Here is a 25,936-nt window from a genome sequence, read left to right as displayed (position 1 = left end):
CTTATTCACCTTTGATTTCCTTTTCCTGTTCCTCTACTCGTGAGCACACCGTTCTGGTAAGACCTTCAACAATAGTATGCATGAAGTTGAAATCAGCAACGTTGTAGACATGTGTGCTGTCAGGTTCAGAGGCAATCTCTTTGAGTTCATTTATGTCTGCATTCTTCACACCTTTCATTGGAAAGAAAAATAAAATATTTGCAACAATAACAACAAAAAACTTGCATGCACAGACACTCCTAAAAAGTGATTTTCTTCCATTTGCTTTAATGACCAACTACAGATACTGCTCTGTTGTTAAGATGTTACTTCAAAAAGTTAATTTCTGCCAGTGTACACTCTATTTTTTTTCAGCTGTCTTTTGATAATGTAGCATGCATGGATCATGCTAAATTCACGTTATAGTTTAATGTATTGGTAAACATATTAAAGAAGATTTAAAATAATGATTATACTTACAGCATACGGATACAAAAGAACACTTAATGCACAGGGTAACAGATACAAATACACCAGAGTTTAATGGGACACTGTATGTGGATATGGCAGAATACCCACCAATAGCAAACAGCTCAATGCCAGCATCTCGTAGGTTTTTAGCAGGAGGGATAACATCATCCTGGGATTTCCCATCGGTGATCAATATGCCAATTTTAGATACCCCAGGCCTCGCACCTGCTTCAGGCTTAAAGCTATTTTCCAAAATGTAAGTTAACGCAAGACCTAAAAATGGAAACATTTTAAAAGGGAAAAACATCCATTATTTTTTTGGATATCGCAGTGTTTATATTTCCACTCAATTTAAAAACCCTGAGAAACCTTTTAATAAAGAATGATTATGGAAAAAGAGCTTATTTAATAAAGAATATATTCCAACAAGCAAACTAAACGGCAGTGGCGACATTTCATTTTTAGAGCCTTTTGACGAATCAGTGTGTTTTAAACTGGCAATGGAAGCCTAAATTGACCTTCCAATGAATTCGTCGTTTTTATTTTTTGCATTCCTACAATCATACTAGAATCTCTCTGTCCTTTGTCCCATTGCAGTCCCTTCTACCAAAATAAGGGTTGTTGAAGAAGAGAAGGATAATCTTTCAGATCCTTTCTCCCCTTTTCTTCCCTACCAAATAAAAAAGGCAAAAATTTACTTAAAGGCATGCTTGGGTATTTGAATATGTCATTCTCCTGGCAAGACAGCAAATATTACTACTAGCTACTTTGATGATAGCGGAGTTACACTGAGGCTGTATTTTTCCCAGGGTGACAGGCATCCTTCATTTATCTATCACTGAGTATCTTCTTGTGTTTTAGTGCTCTAACTATCAAAAGGTCAATGGAAATCTACAAGCCCCAGGTGATCATTTGAACAGTTACTATTGCCAGTTGTCAGATATTAGAACAGCATTCTTTCCTTCCCCAGAATAAAGCTTTGTGCAAGAACATTATGAATGGATTTTGCATGTTTTCCTAGCAGGTTAAAGATTTTACTTCAAGCACACAGAGTCCACATACACTTTGCTTTATGAGACCCTGTCCTGACTAGAAAGATTCCCAGTGAAGCCAATGGGACAAACACTTCAGAAAGACTTCACAGACGTCAGACAAAGCCTTTAGCAAACTGCAAAATAAACATGCCTTTTACCCTTCACAATAAGATATAAAACTTCTTAGCTTGTGCAGCAGGATGTGTTTTTTAATAGAAGACTAAAATTTAAACATATACTGTGCTATACTGTACCTGTTAACGTATTCCCTCCTTTATATGGTAAATTGCGGACTGCATCCAACACCGCATCTTTTGTGCCGTAGGCATTCAAATGCCATTCAATGCGAGGATCACCACTGTACTGTGCAAGACCTAATGTACCAGAAAATAAAGTACTACATTAGACAACAAAGCATTTTTTTTCTGAGTATCTGTGCTTTACATACTTGGTTACTAACAGCTTGCTCCTGTAACAGGAAAACTGTACTTCTTGATGCCAAAAAAATTGTATAATTTTGTTCTTAGTGGCAGCTCCTCCATTTATTTTCAAAGCCTTCCTTTCAAGTGCTAAAGTAAGCAAATGAGAAGGATCACGCAACTTTTTCAGAGGTTAGTAAGATTCCAAAAAAAATTGCTTTTTTGAAAAAGAACATTTTTATTTAATATGCTTTAGAACAGACTAAAATGTAAGTAGCAGAACAGAAATGTAACATTTGAGCCAGTTAAAACCACCAGAAGTCATCCACTGGCACGTTCTTCCTTTCAAAATTAAACTGTAAAGATTTGATCTAATGTTGATTGAAGTCATTATGGCTTTTTCCACTTTTTTTTTTTCCACTGACATCGCATTAGAGTTTGCTTAAGCAGTAAACTGTGAAGAATACCTTCATTAATGTTAGAAACATTCTAGCAGTATTACTCCTATTGATACAAGTGGGAGTTCTAGTTGTTTGCTATTAGTGAGAAAAATTAGGATGAATCTTGCACAAACAAGCAGCATTAAGCTGTTAACGATCTTGAAACCATAACATTTTTACATTGCTGCGGAAGTACTAAGAAAAAACATGATACCTTACCTACTCTTGTTTTCTCAGATCCCACATTGAAAGCAGAAACCAGATTTTCCAGGAATAGTCGAACAAGTCTGAAATTGAATCGGCCGATACTCCAGGAACCATCTACTAGAATCACAATATCTGCAATAGCTGGAGTTTTACAGGTAAACAGGCTTCCTGTAAATCATTAAAATGAAAACAATCTTTAATTTAACAATAAAATTGCAACTCAATACATTTATACCTTCTTCCTCCCAGTAAGCCTAATACCTAAAGCTTTCTTCCAAGGGCAAGGAGAAAAATAATTAAAAAAAATCCCTAAATATATTTGTCCTAAATCTAGTAATAGAACACTTTGGCTATTATCTACTTTCATTATTTTGCTAAGCTATTCAAAATTACCACAAAAAAAAATCTAAAAATATGATACTTCAGAAAGAATAAGTTAACCATCATATAATGCAACCAAACCAGTAGTTCATTTTCATTATCAAGATGAATATTATAACTCTATACATGGTATAGAATTCATGACACTTAACTTTAGGTGTAGACAACACAAAGAGTAAAACTGAAAGTCAATTAAATATGCTGTATCAAACCTAAGTAGGATGCATTCAATACAGCAAAGGTAAAATATAGAGATTCAAATTCACAATCTCTATCTTAACTAGCACCATATAAAGATTGAGTCAAGTGCCTCTCTTCCAAATGTATGAAAAAGAAGTAAACAAAAATAAAAGCACAATAAGAAATTAACAGAAAAGACCTGATGAAAATCACCAGAGATGCTTTAGGGCCTAGCTTACCAATGAGGAAATCAGAGGAAACAGGAGTAGAGTTCAGTTACAAATTGCAAGATAAGCCAACAAGAAGGCTTTTAGGGAAACAAATTCTTAACAAATTGATAAGGCTAAGAAAACGTACCACGTTCAGTTAGGAAAAACAACTGGAAGGCAAGGAAGAGGAGGATAGACCATGGAAGAATGTGAGGAAAGGTTTCCATAACCTCAAATAGAATAGCCACAACCCACAGAAGTGGCTGTGTGACTGTAACAGTGAGGTTGCTGTAATAGTGGATTCATAGCGTATGGAGGGAAAATGAATGTTATGCAGGTACACCAAACAAGAGCCTGTGTTTGAACCATAAAAATAGCAAACCACCTGCAAGACTGACTACGGAATAAGGATGGAAGCAGGAAAGTCAAAGCAAAGCATGTTAGTGGAAAAGGTATCATGCATGACAAACCATTTAGGCAGGAAAAACATGTCCCTGAACACAGAAAAAGAAACCAAGGCTGATTGGTGAGGTAAGCTGCATACCAACTTCCATCGTCAGTCTCCTCAGGGTCCACTACATAAATTAGCTGACTAAAGCTACTAACTTTGAGGATGGTACTGACAGCAATGACCAACAGAGTAAAGAATTCTTAGAAACAAACTGGTCTTGAGCACAGATGCTCAGCAAATAAATTCGTTGAGAATTACCAATAAGTTATTTGCTCCTTGTGAGGGAATAAACCACATGGTTAGCAACTCAAAACTTTAACATCATATTATAGTGACAACCTTATAATTAAAAATGAAATGATAATCTCACAGGCAAAAACAATCTGATGTGCAGAAGGACTTAAAAATTATTAGATTCTTACTGTAGTGTAAATCCACTGACCAGGAAACCCAATCCATAAATTTACAGTTAATATCTTACACATGTACTAAAAATGTCTTGAAAAGAGACAGGAACATTTCCTACGTGCAGTTAGCAGTGTAGAATAAGTTCTAAACACATGACAAAAATTCCACTTACAAAAATGCCAAAACAAATATTTTATTTTAGTTTTTACAGTACAAGACAACGCTATTTGAATTGGCAACACATTTTAAAATGTAAACACTGGGGAACATTTAGTAAGCATCACAAAAATCTTAAATTGGAAGATAAATTCAAAGGAGGTCCAAATCTTTCTATCATTGAACTTAATAGGAAAAATTCCATTGATTTCAGTGGGAATGAGATCTGCCTTTTTGTGATTTAATAGGAACTTACTGGTCATGGCAAAATCCATGTTTTAATTATCTTTGCCAAATAAACTTCCTGTTAATCAGCCCGCATTACTTGCAGCATTTGTCTTCATTAGGCATAAAGTTCAATCATGCCATTCTCACACTGGCCACAACTAGCTTCCTAAGCTTCAAAATAGCTATTGGCAAAGTTAAGTGCTACTCAACACCAGCAAGTATGACAGAACTAGACCCCTGATTCACATCCAAGCAGCTGCACTGTAGCACAGATGTACCTTTTCAGTATGATCCCGGTAGTTTAATCATATAGCCCAATGAGGAAAACAGGATTTGCGTGGCTGTATTTCCCTTCAAAACTAATAAAATCTTAGGCTTACTACGAAACCCAGCTAGTACCCTAGGTCATACTCTTTTCATATCAACAGATTTTGCCTATAAGACTTCTTTAATTCTGTAGGTGTATCTTTATGAATAAAAGTTTTTATTGGTTTTAGTAAACCCATTCAGTGCAGCAAAGGCCGAAGAATAAAGAAAACAGTAACCACATTCCTTTCAATACTTTATTTCCACATCATCAGATCAGTGCAAATAGCATCATTCAATTATTTTTGTTAAAATAGTGTGTGTGGTTTAATCCAAGATTGTACTGCAATGCCACAGAATGAGAAAATACGATTCTTTCTTCGTAGATAGGAGATACTTGTTGAATCTTTTCTGCATAAAACATTTAGGTTTTGTTACTTCTGTACACCCACTATTTGCTTATGTTTTCTCCTTGTTGTACTTAAAAGAATTGAAGAAAGATCCCTAAAATGGAATAAACAACAGTGAGATATTAAATAGAATAACATGCTGCATAGAAAGCTTTAAAACCTGCTAGGAATACAAACACCATATATCATCCTAGTCTATAAAGTTATTCTAAAAGACACAGTGTGTAGCAGCTAATTTACGCACCCCACTGAGAATAGCTGGTTTCCATTAACAACTCCAGCAAAAGTCTTTTTCAATAATCTCTTCAGACAACCATACGGAGCCATGGATTCCTATGGTGCTTGAGGATAATTATGAACTTTTCAAATATCTAAACAAAACTTTAATGGTTAGTTTCCTCAAAGACATTTCTTGAATGAGGATGACAGCATATAGTTTCATACTGAAAAAGCTTCTAGAACTCAGAGTTTTAGCCCACTACAAACTTCAACACTGTGATCAGGTTGTGCACATTTTCCTTTCACTCAGTTATCAAGAAAATAGTGGTGAGAGAGAAGGCACCGCTTTCCTCTGATGCACAGAATACTCACCAGCTCCAAGAGCAGGACAGTAGGGAGGTAACCTGTTGCCTGATTTTGTATAATGTTTCCTAATCTTACACAGACAGCATCATTCTACTTCTAATTCAAGTGCTGCATTCCACAACAAACAGTAACAGAGGCTGCGATTTTGGATTAGAGAAAATGACAGAAACGCAAACATGCTAAAGTCAGAAGGCAAGCTCCATATTTTACAACAGCAACTGTCTTCACTGTATCTGCCTGCCATGGGTGGAGGAGTTTCTTGGGGAGAAAATAATAAATTCATGATCCTTACATAACAAATTTACAATCTTCCTAGTGTCATTTGGCAAAAAGAATTTGCCATTCTGTCAGGCAGTTCACTGAGGAGGAAGGAGCTCAGTCTGCTCATTTCCTCATAAATGAAGGGAAGACATTTAATGTACTTAGAATTTCTCCTCTGAAGACACCAACTATGAGGCTACCAGCAATGTATTAGGAGAAGGTATTCACACAAAACCTCCTTCAGTAACACCAACAGTCATATCTTCATCAGAAAACATGAATTTAGCTGCCTTTGTTTCAAGGAAATCTTTCAAAGAATAATCAGCAATGAAGGAATTTTGCATCTACCAAATGAAGTTTCCTGCCTTTGATCTCTCAAGGCTCCAGACGCTGAAGATGATTCACTTGCCTGCAATTCCAACATGCAAGTGCTATTGAACTACCAAGACCCATGTCAGAATTTGGCTGCCAGCGAGGCCAATGATGGCAATGCTGAGAAAATGATCCAGCTTGATCCTTCTGAGATAGAGGGAGAGTTACTAGAGCATGCAAAATGGGACCCCTGAGACACCCTGTTGAAGGAAATGGAGAACAGAGTCAGGACTGGGAGGGACTCTGGCAGCACTGAGGATGCACGGAACAAAGCAGGGTCTGCAAGCTTCTGAAAACACTGACACTGCCTCTCTGAGGCCGCATTTTCATCCTACTATTCTTCTCTTCTTCACACATGCACTCAGTGAGACGGCAATGTCAAAAAAAGAAGTCTGACTAAAAAAAAATGCAAGCCTTACTAAGAAACAGATAGAAAAAGTATGATTTTTAGACTAGAGTAGTGGCTCTTTGACTCTTGGAATTAATAGTACTAATCCTCAAAAGTTCTTTGAAAGGCAAAGGAAGAAGCAGAAAATGCAGGCACTGCTACATGGGAGGACTCCATGCCTTAGAAGAACCTGTTCAGTTTGCATCCAGCTATGATACGTTTTGCAGAAATGCATTTGATATTTTTTCTCCCTTTAGTACAAAACTCCGTTCGCATTTTCAAGAGCCAAAACATACACTTCTTCGGCTAGGACAAGTGAAGACTATAATTCTTACTGAGTCTGCAATATGTCGTTTCCTTTCTCGCTCCCTGTCACAGTGGAAAAGGCAAATAATGTAAAGGAAGATGGTTCAAGTGGAGGTCAGTAATAGTACAGTATGAATGGGAGACTCCTTCATGGAGTAACAAAGCACAAAAGGCAGGACACTTGAAAGAAGTGAATGCAAAATAGCTCAGTAGTGACCGACAGCACCACAGCTGAGCAGTAGCACCACTGAGGACAAGGACAATATAATTCTACAGCAGAAAAAATGTTACTTCTATTTTTAAGAGGGTTAAAAAATAGAGGGACGTGGAGCAGTGTTCAGCTCCAAAATGCAGCAACTCACTAGTTCACGCTTCTGACACTGATATTATTGCACTGTGCTGGTGATATCATCATTGCACTTAGACCTCAGTTTAACACATCCCATATGTCAGGCTAAGGACCAGACAAATGCATACAACATAAATGCTTCTCTTTGAACTAGGTCCAAACATAGCTTGAATCTGAAGAGCTCAAGTGCTGGAACATCGTTAGGTTGAAAGAGCAGCCCAATGAGGTCAGAAGCTCATCCCCGCTCCCTTAAAAAAAAAATAAAATCAACACACAAAATAAAATAAAGCAGCCAGCCCTTTCCCATGCACCTTGCTCTGTTCCAGAAAATGACTCTTGCCCAATTGGCAGGCCTACAAATTTCTTATTTTGGAGAGTTTGAATATTAAGGTCTGTTGTGTCTAATCACGTTTGGAATCACATTTTCATTTGACTGTTAATGCTGTAGTTCAATACCTGCTTAACAGCAATTTGCTTCTTTCAAGAAGTATACAGCCATAAATACATATTATTATTTAAAGTATACCTTTTGAAAATAAAGTGACAAAACTAATTAGCAGTAGCTGATAAAAAAATAAATTAATTAATTTGTCTACATTCAATAGCAAAAAATCCCAACTGTGAGAAAAGGAAGCATAAAGCCCTTTTCTATGCACCTTTCCATGCCCACTGCATGACAGCTGGACTTCTGCAGCAGCAAGCCCTAGCTTGCAGAAATTTCCAGAGCTTTCTTCCTACACAGCATTGTAGAACTTTCTTTCTATACCCCAACTTTTTAATTTACTTGAGAGACAAAATAAATGTAAAAGATAACTGTGAAACAAAGTGCTAATGTTTTCTGATAGACTGCTGCTGACTGATAGCACTGACGTACCTGACGTCTGCAGCAGCTTCCCAAATAGCAGCACCAAACTTATTTGTGTATCTTGATAGAAAAAGATGTTAAGAAATTGCACCGAATTTCAACTGAGAGTTCAATACATTTATATTTCTCTTCCAACAGGCAACATGACAACACAGAACAAAACCTAGTGCTGAAATCTTTCCTGAAACTGAAGGTAAACGTGGCAAGACATTATGACCATTAAGCCATAATGATTTACAATGGAGATGTTCCACAGGCCCTCCTATGAAGCACATGAAGCTAAAGACACTCGTCTGCAGATTACACTGATAATTCTCCACTTCTCCTTGCTCTCAGTCCTGCATCTGTGTGCATTAATGGTTTAAATGAAACAGCTGTCTCAAAGTCTAAACGACTTTTCAAGGCAGAGAACTATACATTTTTATTATTGTGGTCATATTTATCCACCACTCCTGTGTCACAAATACTCCATCATTAAAGAGAGTTATTTTTCCCTTTGGTTTAGTAAAGTATGAAATCCTTGAGACCATTTTCTCTGGCTATCTAGAAGGCAGTTAATCAGGGGACTGTGGACAAAACTGGCACTCAGAAATCCTGAAGGTTAATTAAGCTGTAAGTACAAATCCCTCTAAACCATGAAAAAGAGCTGGTCTGCATCTGAGCTTGTAGCTGAGATACAGCTTTAACATATCAGGTAAAATGACAGAAAAGAGCCTGCTTGAGAGAACAAACCGCAGCTCTACTAAGGTCATTAACCCAGAACTCACATTACAGCCCAGCTCTATAAAGCCAGGTGCACAGTATGTTGTGGCCAGCTTGTTCCAGGAAAAAAAAAAAAAAAAGGATGGTGAAGTAGAGTTACAGTACAGAAGACTTTCAAATTCACGTCCCTGTATTACCCTCAAGCACCTCAAGCATTTCTTGAAATGGTATTAATGTAACCAATGGCTATGCTTGTATAAATAAATATGTGGGATCTTGAGAAGCATCACTAATTTTGGATATGCCAACCTACAAAAGCTTTGGATGAAATTCCTGCCCTGTCAAACTTAACAATTCATCCTTTGACTGTTTCACAGAGGTGTCTGAGTGAACACCCTATGCACAGAAACCACAGGCACCCAGAACCACAGTGCAGGCAGGTGGGAAGGGACCTCCTGTGATCAGCTAGACCAAACACCAGGGCAACTACAACTCAGGGCCATGCCCAGTCAGGTTTAAGTGTCTCCAAAGATGGAGACCCCACAATCCCTCTGAGCAACCAGTGTTTGACCACCATCACAGTATAGAAGTACTTTCTTAGATTTAAATTTAGAGATATTTCAGTTTCTGTCCGCTGTTTCTTGTTCTTTGATTGGACACTACTGAGAAGAATTTGGCTCTGCCCTCTTTAGTCCTTCCAGTGTGTATTTTTACACAAGGTAAAGATCCCCCTGAGCCTTCTCCTCTCCAGCCTGAACAGTCCCAGCTCTCTCAGTCTCTTCTCACAAGAAACATGCTCCAAGCACTTTTTTATTTAACTTTTTAAATTAAAAAGTTACCTTTGGTGCCCTTTGCAGGATTCCCACCCATAAATCCATGCCCTTCTTGTCCATCCCAGCACTGGACCGAGCACTTCCCGTGTGTCTCGCCAGGGCTGAGGACAGGGGAAGGATCGATCACCTCCCTCCACCAGCTTGCAGTGCTGTGCCTAATGCAGCCCAGGCCTCTGTTGGCCGTCTTTGCTGCAAGGGCACACTGCTGGCTTGGTGTCCACTCAGCCTCTTCTGTAAAGCTGCTTTCCAGAGAGTCGGCCACCAGCATGGACTGGTGCCTGGGTTCATTCCTGCCTAGGGCAGGACTTTGCAGTGCCCTTTACTGAGCTGCGTGAGGCTCCTGCTGGCTTATTTCTATGGCCTGCTGAGGGCACTGAGGATGGAGCACAGTCATGCTGGTGGATCAGGTACTTCTCCCAGTTTTCATCATCTACAAACTTGTGGAGGTACCCTGGGGTACATCAGTAGTGACTGGCCTCCACCTGGCCATCATGCAGTCGGAGATCACAACTCGCAGGCCGTTCAGCCAGTTTTCCATCCACCCCATTATCCACACACCTCCCTCACACTTCATCAGTCTGTCTGAGAAGATGTTATGGAAGACAGAGCTTGCTAAAGTCAAAGTAAACAACATCTACTCCTCCCGTTCATTCACCAAATTAGTCACCTCATTGAAGAAGGCTATCAGCTTGGTAAGGCATGATTTCACCTTCATAAATCCACGCTGACTACTCTCAATCTCCTTCTTGTCCTTTATACATTGAAAATGGTGGCCAGGAGAATTTGCATCATCACTTTTCCAGGGATCAGGGTGATGTTGACTGGCCAGTAGTTCCCTTGCCTGACAGGAGTGACATTTACGCTCTTACAGGTGTCAGAAACCTTCCCCCAGTTGCCACAATCCTTCAGAGATAACTGAGAGTGGCCTTGCAATGAGACCGGCCAGCTCCTTCACTCCTGGGCGCATCTCATCATACCCCATGAACTTCTGTCTGTCAGGGTTGTTTAAATGTTCCCGAACTTGATCCTCCTCCACCAAAGTCTTTCTCACTCCAGACTCTAATGATTACATTGCATATGGTATTTTTTGAAAATGTTGTCCAGAAACAATCTAAACGATTGAAATCTGTAAGAGTGAATTTAAAATTTACGCTGAAGAAGAGACAATTATTTTAATTCATCCAGTCAAATCAGTGCTTGATACCCAAAGTATGCAACTGCTATGGGAGCTATCAAAAACAGAGTGTCTGAACTATCACAAGGCATAGACTATGCTTAGACATCTGGGTTTATTTTCAGTTTGGCCATTAGCTTGTTAGTAACTTAGCCATAATCAAAATGAAACTGCTGACCCTAACTTAAAACCATGTATGTCAGTATGCATACACATACTTTCATCACCCTGGTGCCTAAAGAGCAGGCTGAGGGCAACCATATAAAATTCATATTATTTATTAAAATAGTTCTGCGGAACTCAATAGAGGATCTTTTCCAATTTTTCCAAACAATAATTGTTCAATATTCAATAAATAATTGTTCAGTCGTTCTTGCTCATTGTTTTTTTCCCAATAAATAATAATCATTGCATCACAGAGAGATAATTACAATCTATTAAGGTCAGCTTTAGGGTTTCCCTCCCCCCATCTGTTTTACATTTACAGATTAATAAAACAGTAACAGTTGCAAGGCTGGCAAAGGACCTGTGATTTAATTGAGACAAAACATGAGCTTCTGAGTGTCATTTTCCTTTTTTTAAGATATAGCCAAGCATAACTGCCCCACCAAAGTCATAAAAATATCTCAACCAACCTCTAACAGATACATCATTATTGCTTCCAACTGATGTGTTATTACTACTTCTTAAGGGAACAAAGAAACACTAAACATTAGGAAACTCTCAAGGCAGAAACATCTGCCACAGTTTGACACCACCTGCCTGCCCCCAAGGTATCGAGCTAAATTTCCATGCCGAGTGCGAAAGGTGTTGGGGGTAGGGAGAGAAGAGATGAGATACGGGTGATATTTCACAGGCCGCAGCCAGTCTTTCTGAAGGAGTTACCATCTCTGTGCTCACAACTTCCAGCTCTCCTCCCTTCGTCAATCTTTTTAGATCAGTGCAAAAGACAAGCACGTTTAATGCACATTTTGAGTGCTACATAAACAAGCAAAAACCCTCCTGAGGCTAACACTTATTCCTAACACAGCTGTTTGCGCCACTGTGTAGACCTCCTTCTGCTAACTTCTTGCATTCAAGGAAACTGAATATGCTCAAGCACTGGTCCCTCGAGGACTCTGGGAGAGCAAGGTATGGGAATACCTCGGCTCCATTCACTGGGGAATAATGAGCCAAACATATACACAAAGCCCAGCAGCTGGAAGAGGAAAAAGGACTCCCTCCTTTTAGCAGACAGACGAGTACAATCAGCACAGATAACCAGACAGGCGAGATGAGTGAGAACATCTTTGAGGGGGAAAACAAGGACCGCTCTGCCACGTGAATAAATTCTGTTTCAGCTCCTAACCAGCACCTTTTAAACGAAGGGGCACGGCTCTGTTGTAACACCAAGGCTCACTAAGCACAGGGCACCAGGCAAAGGGTGCTGACAAGCAGACAGGCCAGAATCAGAGTCCTGCATCAACGGGTCGAGAAGGAACATGGAGACCCTCCGATTATGCAGTGAGGGTGGCAATGACCCTGAACTCCTCTCTCCTTACTACAAGCTCCTGCTTCATGTTGATCACCAGTGTTATTATCAGATGAATGAGACAGGCTGCGAAACAAGACTCCCCTCTCAAAGTGGTAAGGAACAACCTTGAAAGGGAACTTGTACAGCAAACAGCTCAAAAGACTTGGCACCTCCTGGTTGTATTCAAGACAAGGCCATTTCAAGGATCACAGTCCCTGAAAACAGATACCGAAATGTTATCCTTAATCTCCTGTGTTGTTGTCCAGAGCACGGAGCAATGCAGCTTGTTCGTCAGGGTACTCAATGCAACTGGAACGTAAATCCATGATGCGTGAATCTATTGGTGAATGCATCAGTCCCTTAGGATTGTAGCTTTCTTACAAGTCTTCATCTTGCACGTCAGTGTTTATTAAAGTAGCAGAGGGTGCTGATGCAGTCTGCTACTGCCTCTCCAAACCTTTATTTTTATTTTTATTTTTATTTTTGGCTCTTCCTTCCAAGATTGCCACACAACTTTAAAAAAACTTTAACTTTAAAAAAAAAAAAACGTCCGGAGTTTCAACATGTTACTACGTAGCTTCAGTTTCAAAGACCAGGTAGTGTCTTTCGTCAAAGACAATAATCACTCATGATATACAGAGATATTTACCTAGTATATACAGAGTCATGAGCAAGCCTACAGACTTCAAATTGTGGCATTATGAGAATTCATGCTGCCACATGATGAACTGTTAAGGAGTGTCTCAGCTTAGTAGTAACAAAAGTATTTTGGTAATGAAACACGTCAATACAGCCCCGAACCTGGCTGAAGGTAACAGTCTCTTGCTGCCAGCAGAATCCAGCCGTGCCAGCAAACTCTGTGGATTGGAGGGATGCTCAACAGCTAATGACCTGAAGAGATGAAAAGCAGTCTGAGAAGAGAAGGAAAGCCAAAGCTTCAATTATCAGTCACTCAACTATGGGAATAGCAGTCTCCCGCTTCAGGTAAGAATTGATTGCACAAAGAAGCCAATGCCCTAAGGAAAGCTACCAAAGAAAGAGCCCAGACAGGAGGGTGTTCAGTTGGTAATGATTCAGACTTACCTAGAAATATGTGATTTCCTGTGCTGAGATATGAGGAAACACATCTTGTAATTCAAGGGTTATGAACCTGAACACCCTGATATTATGAACTAGACCATTTTAAGACAAAAACAAAACTTTAGGTCCAAGCTAGGACGTGTCTCTTTTTCTACTCCGATAGAATGGAAAGAGAGCTATAAGGTGTGCTGTTTTTTTGTTTATGGCTGTGTATACAAGCTTAATGCACTGATAGAAGAAGAGTGGCAGAGCTAGGATGAGGAGCCAGGAGGTAAGTGGAATCCCTGTGTACAAATGGAGACTGACCTTACCTGCTAACACCAAGCTTTTCCTTTCCTGAACAATGCAAGAGTTTGCCTGGCATATACAAATTGAGGAATATATCCAGCAGCTTCTGTATAAATACACAATTTCAAAGCAGGCTAAGGTAAATAAATGAAATTATTCACAATTTTACAGATGTTGTGTAAATAGACAAGGCAGTTACAAAATATGAGAGACCCTGTTAAATCAACCCCCCCAAATCTCTTTCTCACTGATCCTCTCCCAATCTCACTTCAATCAGGGATTCCTTCTGTCACAAAGTGCATTTCTCAGAGTGAACCCTTTCCCAGTTCCAGCTTTTACAGCTACTTTTGGGTCTTCACTTCCCACCTTGCTTTCCCTCAAGAACATAATTCTCTTATGCAGATGATTGCAACATGTTTACAAAGTAAACTAATGGCCATTTACCTCTCACAGAAATAAATGCTGCAAGGTGTCATCTCTAAGACTCACTTGCATATTTTTCCTCCTTAACACAAAGGACAACAAAAACTGCCCTCTTCCATAACCTTGCTTCTCAAGTGGCCAGCAGAAGCCTGCACTATTAGAAACATAATTCATGCAGACATCTAAGATGCAGAAATAGCAGAGTTCACCTAGCTTGATTGATTTACCATTACAACAGACTATGGGCGACACAACTCTCCATCCTTCTTCTCCTAAGCCTATTTTTAAAGGTTCTTGTGGCCATAAAGATGATGACAGTGTTACAGAACCTAATGCCTCATGCACAGCCACAATCATGTGCTCAGTGGAGCTTGGAGTCGGTTCTGTCAGGACAGTAAGGCAAAATCATCCAAGTTTTTGTATTCAAAGTGAGTGAAGGGGTCTGGTAATTGTCCTGAATACATTTAGCTGCTACTGGAGAGCAGTCTCCTGTCCCAGTTACTGAGAACATTTGATCACAATCTCTAAATGTAGCTTAAATATAGCATGCTTGTTTTTCTCCAAAGCAGTAACTAAAACAATAGCAAAGGAAAAGCATTTAAGAACTCTGTCATAGAATCACAGAATGGTTTGGATTGAAAGGGACCTTAAAGACCATCCAGTTCCAACCCCCCTGCCACGGGCAGGGACATCTCCCACCAGCCCAGGTTGCCCAAAGCCCCATCCAGCCTGGCATTGAACACCTCCAGGCATGGGGCATCAACAGCTTCTCTGGGCAACCTGTGCCAGTGCCTCGCCACCCTCTGAGTGAGGAATTTATACCTAATATCTAATCTAAACCTACCCCTTTTTAGTTTAAAGCCATTACCCTTGTCCTATCCCTAGGACTCTTGACAAAATGTCCCTCCCCAGCTTTCCTGTAGGCCCCCTTTAGGTACTGGAAGGCTGCTGTAAGGTCTCCCTGGAGCCTTCTCTTCTCCAGGCTGAATAACCCCAACTCCCTCAGCCTGTCTTCACAGGAGAGGTGCTCCAACTCCTTGATCATCCTTGTGGCCCCCCTCTGGACTCACTCCAACAGGTCCACGTCCTTCTTGTGCTGGGGGCCCTAGAGCTGAGGGCGGTGCTCCAGGTGGGGTCTCACGAGAGCAGAGCAGAGGGGGAGAATTCCCTCCCTTGACCTGCTGGCCACACTTCTTTTGATGCAGCCCAGGATATGGTTGGCTTTCTGGGCTGCAATCGCACATTGCTGGCTCATGTTGAGCTTCTCATCAGCCAACACCCCCAGGTCCTTCTCCTCAGGGCTGCTCTCAATGTCCATCTCAGTACAGATATTTCCTATCAGGTTTCCAGTTGTGGGAGGCAGGAAGCAAGAGTCCGCTGAAGGATTGTGGCCAGGTCTATAAAATCATTGCTATTGAAAAAGGAAATCCAAGTTGCAAGTAGTCAAAGGATAAAAAGGCTTAGCTATGTCCTCCAGAGATATTCATAGGACAAACTCTTGGAATAAACATTGATCATCCAAAGCACAGTGAGCTAAACTTTCCAGAAGGTAAAAGGGAGTTTATTCAAGAGTTTCCCTGCAGCAGAGTCCTTCTGGATGTCCTCCAGTGACTTAGAAGGAGTTCCAAATGTACAAAGCTCTGCATGGTGGCTCATAGGTTTACAGGCTATCATGGAAACTGAAAGGATGCCTCTCATCAGATTCCACCTGGCTTGGATGGGATATCCTAAATTCAAAGGTCAAAGAAAGCAGCGTTATGTTCTGGCAAGTCTTCAACTCCTGTTTTTAACCAGGCATTCGCATCCGCTGAAGTTGAGGAAGAAGCCATCTCTTGCATAGTACGAGTAGAAAACAATCACCGTCTAAAACAGCCATGCCTTGCCCACCTAGCAAGGACGGGGACTGCAGATAGAGCTGCTGGGCAGGTTCTAAGTGGAGTCTGGAGCAGAAATCTTTTAGCATTACAACAGGATGGTGATTGGACCAGAAGTGAAGTCACTGACACACCAAGGTTCAAGGGAGAGTCTTATTGGCAAAGACCAGATGGGCACGTGCTGTTTCCATTAGCAGGAGCTGAGATTGATCCATCATGGAACTTCCACTTGAGCTAAGGTTTGGTAGAAAAAAGCCTTAGATAGTATCTAAATGCAAAACTGAGAAAGATCAAAATGGAGCTATAATATTGTTCCTGTGGCTGAGCAGTCTCAGAGTACTAAGAGTGTGGTGAGGGAAGCACAATTAAAAATGCCTGTCAACATTTTGTGGTGCTCCAAAATGTTCTAAGAATAGGGCAACATGATCCAAGCACTTCCAAGTCTTCTCAAGGGATGCATGGGGATCTGAGGTCATCCCCCTAAAGACACATGGATAATAGATTCATTTTTATGTTGACATTACCTTTAATTGAGCAGCAAATGTTACAAGCAGGTGTATACCACACACACAAAACCTATTCACAATCAGGTCAGCCAAAGGACTTCATCTTACTGCATTCAGGACGGTGCTGAAAAGTGATTTTTCTACCAAACTACTAAAATATTCCACTAGTCAGTAACCACAAAACTCAAAAGTAAACTGAAAAAAAAAGGCAGTCCTGAAGTAACTATAACAGCCTACACAAAGTATGTGTACCCAGTTTTAAGGCAGTTAAATGGCAGCAGACATGCACCCTGCTTCATACTCAACAAGGTGATGCATCCACATTCTTCTTACAGATGCTGCAAGGGTGAAATGTTCAAGTCTCAGTATGATGTATACACATCTTTTAGGGAAATGCAGGCTGTAGCCTAATATTTAGACAAACACAATCAATAATTCCAAACTTTACTTTATTCTTCAATGCAAACTTTAATTTACACATGGCCAAAAATGAACCCTCTATCATGCTGAAGTACTACACAATATTTAAAGAACTTACCACATCTCCCACGTAGGGAATGCATCTGTCTACATGCTGCAGTATCTAAGAAACTGATGCTAAAGACTAATAGCCAAGGTTATGGATACACTTTGTGATAGGGGATATAGCAGAAGGCGTTGAGCTAGCTAGTTCTGAGCAGGCTAGCACGTTTACCAGACAGTGTTGTTGGATGATACAGCTGCACCGCTGTCAGCTTTGTTGTAAATTTAGTTGCATCTAGTTCAAGCAACCCTTCAATATTATACTGCACTCCACTGGAACAACAAAAACAATAATTAAGTACAAACTTTGATCAAAAACTCATGGCTCATGAAATACAAATCACAGAATTATCAAAAGTTACGAGATACCTCTCTGGCGACCTACTGTGCAAGCTCAGGCCAAAGTAGTTCAGCGTTTGCCTCTTGTACAAGTCCAGCATAGCCCCAGAAACTAAACATTAATTACAGGGGTATCTTGCTGGTACCTTCCAAGATCAGCAACATATTTTTATAACTCGTACTTACTTCATAGCATGGTCTAGGTATTGGAGCAGGCATTCAAAAACAGAAAAACACTGTCTCCCAGCATAGTTCTGGGTCTGCTAACACCTCTCACATAAAAAGGAGGTCACCATCCACACGGGACATGTTAAAAAAAAGAACAGTGTAAAAAATCCTATTTTTCTCTATTGCTCTGATTGCAGTTGGCCATACACATCTTAAAATTGGGTAAATATCTTTTGGGACCTGGAAATAAAAGCTGAAAATGAACTGATAAATAGGTACTTGCAAAACAGCTTAATCTAGGATGGGAGGTTGTATTTTACGTTTAAAGAAAATTCCATTATAGCATTAATCCTGGAATCACAGAGAAAGACAAAACTCTCACAGGCTGTAAGACTGCAGAAGAAAAGGAAGAAAAAAAAAAAGGAGCAAAGGGGCAGGAAAGAGAAGACAGAAAAGAAGTCATCCACATTAAAAACCACAGACAAGAAACACAGCCCATGAACAATAGTTTTATTGTGCAATGAAGAAATGGAATTCCCTTTCTTCCATCTGCTGTGGTCATTCTGGAGTATTAATTTACACTTATACAATAAATCCATATTTTTTGCCATCTTGGTTCAGGCTTCTAATCCAGTTCCAGGGAGAGAAATATAATGCATTTGCTAAAATACAAGCAAACCTACAGCGTATTAAGTTATGTGATAAAATGCTTGCCTTCATGGACAAAGGAGCACAGAGGTACAATGCCAGTTGGAAGAACCTGAATAACACCCTTACAGGATTATTCCCAAGTCCATCAGAGGACAGTCATCAGCCCATGGTCCTGGGGTGAAACCCATAATGTTGACCAAAGGAAAGGCTTTCCAGAGCACCCTTCAGACTGATGGGGTTACTGCCTAGGAGGTAACGAGAGTTACTATGAGATGCAGGAAATAGTATTTGGGGATTGTCTAAGTCTTAGCGTGATAGCTTTAGGGGAGGAACCAAAGAGAGGGAAAAATAGGGATCAAGGTAATTTGGGAATGAACTACCACTGGAAAATAAAAAGATAGAGTAATAAAAGGGGTCTCTTCCACATATGGAGGTGGCTGGTTAATACACTTGCCCAGGCAAGTCCTGTGCCACAGGCTTTCCCATCTTCTCAAACTCCTTTTGTAACTATTTTTCTAGGCGAGGAGCGCTCTATTCTGCGTGCATAGATCTAAATGCCAGCAACTAAAGTCAGACCACAAGTCACCCAAGCTCATGTGCCTGTGATGCCAACAGCTGGAGCAAGTGAGATCAAGATGCCAACAATTGCAGTGGGCATGGCGGGCCACAAGCTCTCATGCATCCACGGTGCCAGCAACAGGAGAAGCAAGGGTACATATTTCAGTGTGCAATGGCTAATGCATTAAAAAAAAAAAAAAAAAAAAAAAGCAAGCTGTCAGCAGGCAGTAAGTGGCTTGGAAGCCAGGTACCAAAACAGCCGTAAGTCTGGGGCAGATATCTGTGTCTTTGTGAGGCAATTGGAGGAGCTGGCTACCAGAGGAACTAGGAGGTCCAGGCCTGGAGAGATTTTGGCCTGGGGTTCAACTGAGACACAACTGCCTGGGTGTGTGTCTGTCTGTCTGACGCAAACAGAGATCCAGGGGTCAGTTACCAGAGGGATCACATTTCCCACTAACAGGCTTTCATCCTGATCAGCCAGAGAGGTGAAGAGGCCACTGATGTTTTTGTCAGTGTGAACCCTGTCTGCTTCTGCTCATGCTGACCTGTGTGGCCAGATATGTATATGTGCATTTTAGTATACTTATCAGGACTACACGCTCAGCTTTGCTGCTGGTTGGATGTGGGGACATGGAGATATGGCAACCCTGCTTGGCTATATTGGGCTACTGGATCCAGTGAGCCCTAACACGACGCAAAAAAAAAGAACTCACGTTGAAAGTGGGAGAGAGAAGTACTTTCCAGTAAACTTTACTTTTAGCCTCAGATTGCAGAAGCAGATTAACGTGCAAGACTGAGAAGCTGCTAAAGACTATATAAGAAGAACAGAACGGCACTGGGGAAATACGCCCACACAAAACAGTTACGATCTCTTTCTTCTGCCTGGTCATAATGCAAAAGCTGAAGTGCCCTCTGGAAAGCTCAGGGAACACTGTTAATAAGGCCAATTAATTACAGGTTACACAAAGACATAGTTAATGAGTTCTGTAGCCTCAGAGTTCAATAAGTAATAAAAAAATAGAAAAATGTCATAACTAAACCCAACATTTGCAGCAACGCTAGCCTGGATGAAGTGAGTAAAACTTGGAAACAGCCAAGGGAGCAGCGGAAGTTCAGAAGGTATTCATTCCTGTGGCTTAGTCAAACACCTCATGGCACTAATTTCACACTGTCTAGTAATACTTACTGAAGCATCTGACATTAACTAAGACAAGTTAATAAATTAGATGATTAGTCTTTTCTACTGAGTAGTATCTTAATATACTTCTCTGTGGACTTTTTCCAACACTCTTTAACATAGTGCCACTCGATAGCTACAGAGTGGATGTCAAGGCTTACCTGCATCAGAAGTGATAGAGGTACTGGAAGAAGAAAGCAAATCAGAGTATTTTTCAAGTTTACCGCTCCTCTTATTTCTATCACTATCCAAAGACCAACGTGACCTCACTGCAAGAGCTATTATAATACAAACATCAGATATATATGCCATCATATTTTGAGGAATGATATGCCTTTTGCATTATCTGATAATGTGCACAGCAGTGGAAGAAGGAAAAAAATATTATGAAGAAAACAGGGAAAGGATTGGGGCAAGTTGTTGTTTTAATATTTGGGGTTGTGTTTCCCACTACCCAACTATTTTGTTTAATTGGCAATAAATTAAGTAATTTTTTCACAAGTCAAGTGTATTTTTGCCTACAATAGTACTTGGTAAACAATCTCCCTGTCTTTATCTCAACCCAGGAGCTTTTTCATTCCTGTTCTTCCTATTTTCTCCCCATCTTCCTAGAGAGGGGAGTGATCAAGCACGTAGGTGGGAGTTTGGCTGCTAGCCTAGGCTAACCCATGGCAACTCACAAATAACCCCCCCCAAATAAAGTTTGCAAACAAAAAATAAAATTGGCCCTCAATGCTTTGTTGTTTTCATTGAAATGGTTGGCTAAAAACATTTCGGACACACTGAAACATTCTAAAGAGAAAGGATATAGTCACATATTTACCACAGGATACAGTCAGAACTCTGATTCTCCCCTCCCAAAAGGGATTTGATTAGAGAATCACTCGCAGAAGCTCTTTGAGAAACTGTAAAACATCTGAGAAGGCAAAGAATGTATTAACTCCTTTCACTGTACAGAAAGGAGCTTTGTACATGAGAGAATTGAGTACTTGAACCTTGGCACTTCTCCAAATATCAGTGCATGCTGAATGAAGCTGAGTCTGTGAACTTTATCTCAACAGAGAGAAAGAGAAAAGGTTTCTGACATGACTGAGTGTAAAGCAGGGATAAATCACCATGCTGAAAACTGACAGGTTCTGAAAAATATAGAAAGAAGATTCAACACTTGAAAGTGGTTGTTCAGAGGAACTAGAGGAGGTTTCTGGAAATCAAATATGAAGTTAACATTTGATGTATGAGTGCTAGACATTAAAGGTGAATTAATTTGGCACAGTGACATTACTGAATATACGTGGGAGGTTTATTTGAGATAAGAGCATAGTACTCAGAGCAGAAAAGAAAGGAGTCAATCTTTTCAAACCACTTGAATGGGCAGGACACAACAGATGGAAAATTTTAATCTGGATTAGTAAAGCTGCTGGAAAAATTACTAATGAGCCACACAAGACACTGACAATTTCATAAACTGAATACAAGCTAGTTTAGAAACACAAGAAAAAGGTAGATTTGGGAGGTTAGGAGAAGTTGCCCACACCTCCTCCCAGCACTAACTAGAGCCTCAAGCAGTTGCTAATCAAATAGAAGACAGCACTGCAGAACCAGTCCTCCAAACCACAGAGGAAAAGAATGAGAAGCTCTGAAACCAACTGGAATCATTAATATAGATACCCATCTTGCATTTCTGAGTGAAGAACTGGCTTCTGTGAGTAGAAGGCTTACAGTGAAATCTTTGTTCCACTGAAATTGAAAGTGAAATCTGTTTTATATTGTGTGATCATGAAGAGAGTTATTAGCTAAGTATTTCTAAATGACAAATTTCAATGATGATGTGCCTTCTGTGCCTTTCAGGAAAATTAACAGGATATATAGAGATCAGACAGTAAGAGTTATCATAATGCTCACACTGGACCTGCCATTATTGACAGTGTCCACATGCTTTTCCCATATATTTTAACAAGTTTATTACTGCGCCTTAATAGTTGCAGTGTTATTGACAGAGTCCACATGCTTTTTCCATAAATTTTAACAAGTTTATTACTGTGCCTTAATAGCTTTGCCCCAAAACATGGAGTTGGAATTATCTAGCCTACTAAAACACCAAATCAGTCCTAATATTCACACTGGAGAATTTTGCCAGACAGTTCTCCACATGCAGAAGAAAGACAGATGACCTTTGCCTTTGTAAGGCTTGCAAAGACACTCCAGCCTCTTCTTATATAATGATGTTGCTATAAGACGTGGGGCAGATGTTCACAGAAGGCACCTTCTTACTTCAAAATCTGGCACCAATACTTGCAGAAATGGTTAAATAAATTTTTGCCATCCTTTCAGTCAAGAAAAAAATAGAAGCCATAGCCATTTCCTTACAATACAAGTCTGGACAATGATTGTTTTCAATTTGATTTGTGGGTAAAGATTGCTCCATTTTCAGATAATATATTATACTACCCATTTATTTTATTGTGTGTTAACTCTTAAGGTCTCACCAACTTGATCAAGGATATAGCACAGCCATGGAATGTATCAGAGTTACTATTAAATCCATCAAATTTAGCCATAATACTAAATTGTTATGAAACCAATTAACTGCTGGCCTGAATTCATTTGGTCATACCCAGATCATTTCCTGTCAAACATCTGCAGAGGATCAAGTTATTCTTCATGGTTTTACCATAAAATTTTGCTCTTATTTCTTTACTCCATTTCTGTCACAGACTCTTCGTGATTAACTTTTTTTTTTTTTGATTCATTGATCCAATTTCAGTTTGAGGTAAAACAGTCTTTACACATTAAACTAGTAAAGTTTTGATACCATTAGTCTTTACGTATCAATTTTGAATTCACTTCTATTTCAGCTATGCATTTTTTTTTTGCTGATGCTGTTATTTCTGCACAACTCTTTTTTTTTTTTTTGCTTGGACTTTCACCCTACTCCCACTGAAGTCATTCAGTTGGAATCTCCATCACTTTGAATAATCATTATACTGTGCAAAGGGAAGAAATATGCAATTGCTAGACAGTAGGAAAAAAGAAGTCTTATTACTTTACATTTCAGTATAGCTGGATTGGGAATGGGTTTAAACAAAAAAAAAGAGTTCATACAAATTAGCATAGGCTTGGGGTTTTTCTTTGTCAATTTTGCTGATTGAGAAATTTGTAAATGTTGCATTTCTTTCAAATATATACCCCATTTTTCTAGTAAAAGATGTTACAGTAAATGTAATTTTTCACAAGTGCTAGATGAAGTGTGTTTTGCTCTGATACAATTAAAGAGGTTTAGATGAGTAAAAAGTTGGAGGGGGTGGAGGAGAGTTAAAGACTTTGCAAGTAAACAAGAATCCTGAAGAGGAAGAGACTGCAGATCCAGTCTCCTCTCGCCAACTGCATTTTTGCCCCTACTGCATGAAAAAAGCATAAATCCTCTCCCACAGTCTGGCAGACACTTTCCTCTGTCTGCATTTAATCAAAATTTTCCTATTACAGACCCATTTTTCCCTCCTTCAACTTTTATCGCTTGTCCTTCATTAAGAAAACAAATCATATTTTCCTTCTTTGGTTCTCTCATTTCTTCCAACTCGACCTTCTTCTAGACATGAAAAAAAGATTGCTACCCCATCATGCAGTTGCAGGTATAACTTTATTCTTCTATACTAAACACTAATTAACATTTTCTCCAATGTACCCAATGTCATAAAATTAAGGGTACTTTGGCTTGAAAAAATGCTGCATGGAAACAAACTTGTATATTGTAAATAAACACAACAAGGCACAAATACATATGGTAAGAAGACAAATCACTCAAGTAAAAAAAAATTTGCATGGGCTTCATGAAGTTTTGGATGAGGTCTCTGATACTTTGTTATCAGGACACAGAACCAAAAGGGACTGGAGAAATGGGAGCCTCAAAACCATCCAATTTATTCAGAGAGAATAAGGTCATATCAAGCTTTTCTCTGTGCTTGTTCTGTACATCATAAATAACTGCTGAGGGGAATAATTACTGTTGGGATTACTTCATAAAGAAGATGCTATTTGAATTTTAGAGCAACAGGAAACAAACATATATTAAGCTCGAAATAGATGTTACTGCCCATTTCAGATGAGCTTCTCCTGACAAGCAATATTACATTTCACCAAAAGACTGGTTCCTTGCAACTGGACAAAATGGACTCTTTTTTTCCTATCAAAATATTCCAAATGCTTTCATCATATGCAAAACCCACATTAGGACAGAGGTATCAAGTTATCATGTGCATAATTATAAAACAATACCACTTTGACTTTAGGTGAGAGTTAATACTGCAAGTCCGTTTTGCAGGCAAGATGATGTTAATTTTTTCCTGTATACATCTAAATACATATGTATATATAACATGGTTATATGAAATAAGATCTTCATACATTATGATTATTTGACTGTATTTAAATATACACCCCTCCCACACAGATATATATAAATATGCATACACACAGGTTTTTTTACTACTCAAAGTGCATCCAGTGGAGAACTACAGGCAGTATGGTGTTTTTTGCCTTTTTTTTTTTTTTTAAATGCAGGTTCAAAACCTGCTTTTATGCTATTCATAGTGGTATTCAGTGCTTACTGTATAAAGTGATAAAACAGAACACAGAACTAAAAGCAATCCCTCTGTTGTAGCAACTCTCCAATATTCCTGAAAATACTGATTCTTCCCTTCTGTTTAACTTATCCTGGGAAACAGATTTAAAGTTATAATTTAAATAAAATCTATACAGTGGCCAAGTTAAATAAAGAAACCGATCACTATCAGAATATCACACAAGTCCTATGTGGTATGATCTGACCTTCTGGAGCTGGTTTACTCGCGTTTGTTTTTTCTGGATCCTTCACCTTGGATTTACTTGTTTCTTTTCTTCTCTCTATATCTTTAACTAAAAAAGTAAGGGGAAAAATAAATCAGTCAGACCAGAAACAGTGCAGACAGAAGCGTGTAATTTTGCTCTTCCAGATAGAGGAAGTTTCATGCATATCTTGCAATATGCTTAGGTGACAAGTGAGTGTTACTGGGTTTTCTTTCCCTCCCTTTGGGTTTATTATTTTTACGAGTCTGCCCCCATCCCATCATCATTAAAGTTCTGAAAAGTGACTCTCCTCACTCAGGAGACTCCAACTATAGTGACATCAGCATCTAAACCCACAATGACAAGAGCCAGCGCTGGAAATACAGCCCAGAAAGTTGGCAAAGCTAGCTGGGGAAAGTCCAGTTACTGCAGAGTTCCACTGTAAGTCGTCCAGCACAAAAGCACATAAGCCAGCTGTTACATTATCCTCTTTAAAGAACCCGCTTAAATCCTATGCCCAAATCTGCGTTCAGGGCACCAAATATTCCCATGAAAGCAGAGTTGCTCCAAAGCTCAGACTTCAACAGTTTCTTCTACCGCAAGTGGGTGGAATACCTCACTTATTATGTCCCAGATTTCTCATAACAGCCTAGCAGAACCCAGCCTGATTAGCAATTCTTGATATTATATTAGTAGCCAGTGTCTACTCCATCATGGTCTGAAAGATTCTGGCAAAACCACTGCTAAAGTCGTATACTAGAAAAAAAATATCAGAATTTCTTTAGAATGGTAATTGGTTTCAACACCCCAGCTATCTACGATGGCCAAGAACAGCTTGAAAAAATGAAGCAATATATTTCACAGAAGATAGAATCCTACTTCAATTAAAATCTTTAGTTTAT

The 25,936-nt window shown here is 39.5% G+C and overlaps 1 protein-coding gene across 1 annotated transcript in view; it reads right to left on the bottom strand.

The window, feature by feature from the left end:
* COL14A1 (collagen type XIV alpha 1 chain) overlaps positions 1-25,936 on the bottom strand; it is a 126,920-nt gene that overhangs the window by 85,365 nt on the left and 15,619 nt on the right. Inside the window, 5 exon segments of the mRNA XM_035556281.2 lie at positions 10-171; positions 559-723; positions 1,739-1,858; positions 2,563-2,718; positions 25,038-25,124. Coding sequence (XP_035412174.1) covers positions 10-171; positions 559-723; positions 1,739-1,858; positions 2,563-2,718; positions 25,038-25,124 — 690 coding nt within the window.

This window comes from Cygnus atratus, chromosome 2 (assembly GCF_013377495.2).
Source record: "Cygnus atratus isolate AKBS03 ecotype Queensland, Australia chromosome 2, CAtr_DNAZoo_HiC_assembly, whole genome shotgun sequence".
In the NCBI taxonomy this organism is placed as follows: domain Eukaryota; kingdom Metazoa; phylum Chordata; class Aves; order Anseriformes; family Anatidae; genus Cygnus; species Cygnus atratus.
The sequence above is the reverse complement of the archived record's forward strand: the minus strand, read 5'-3'. Positions and strand labels throughout refer to the sequence as shown.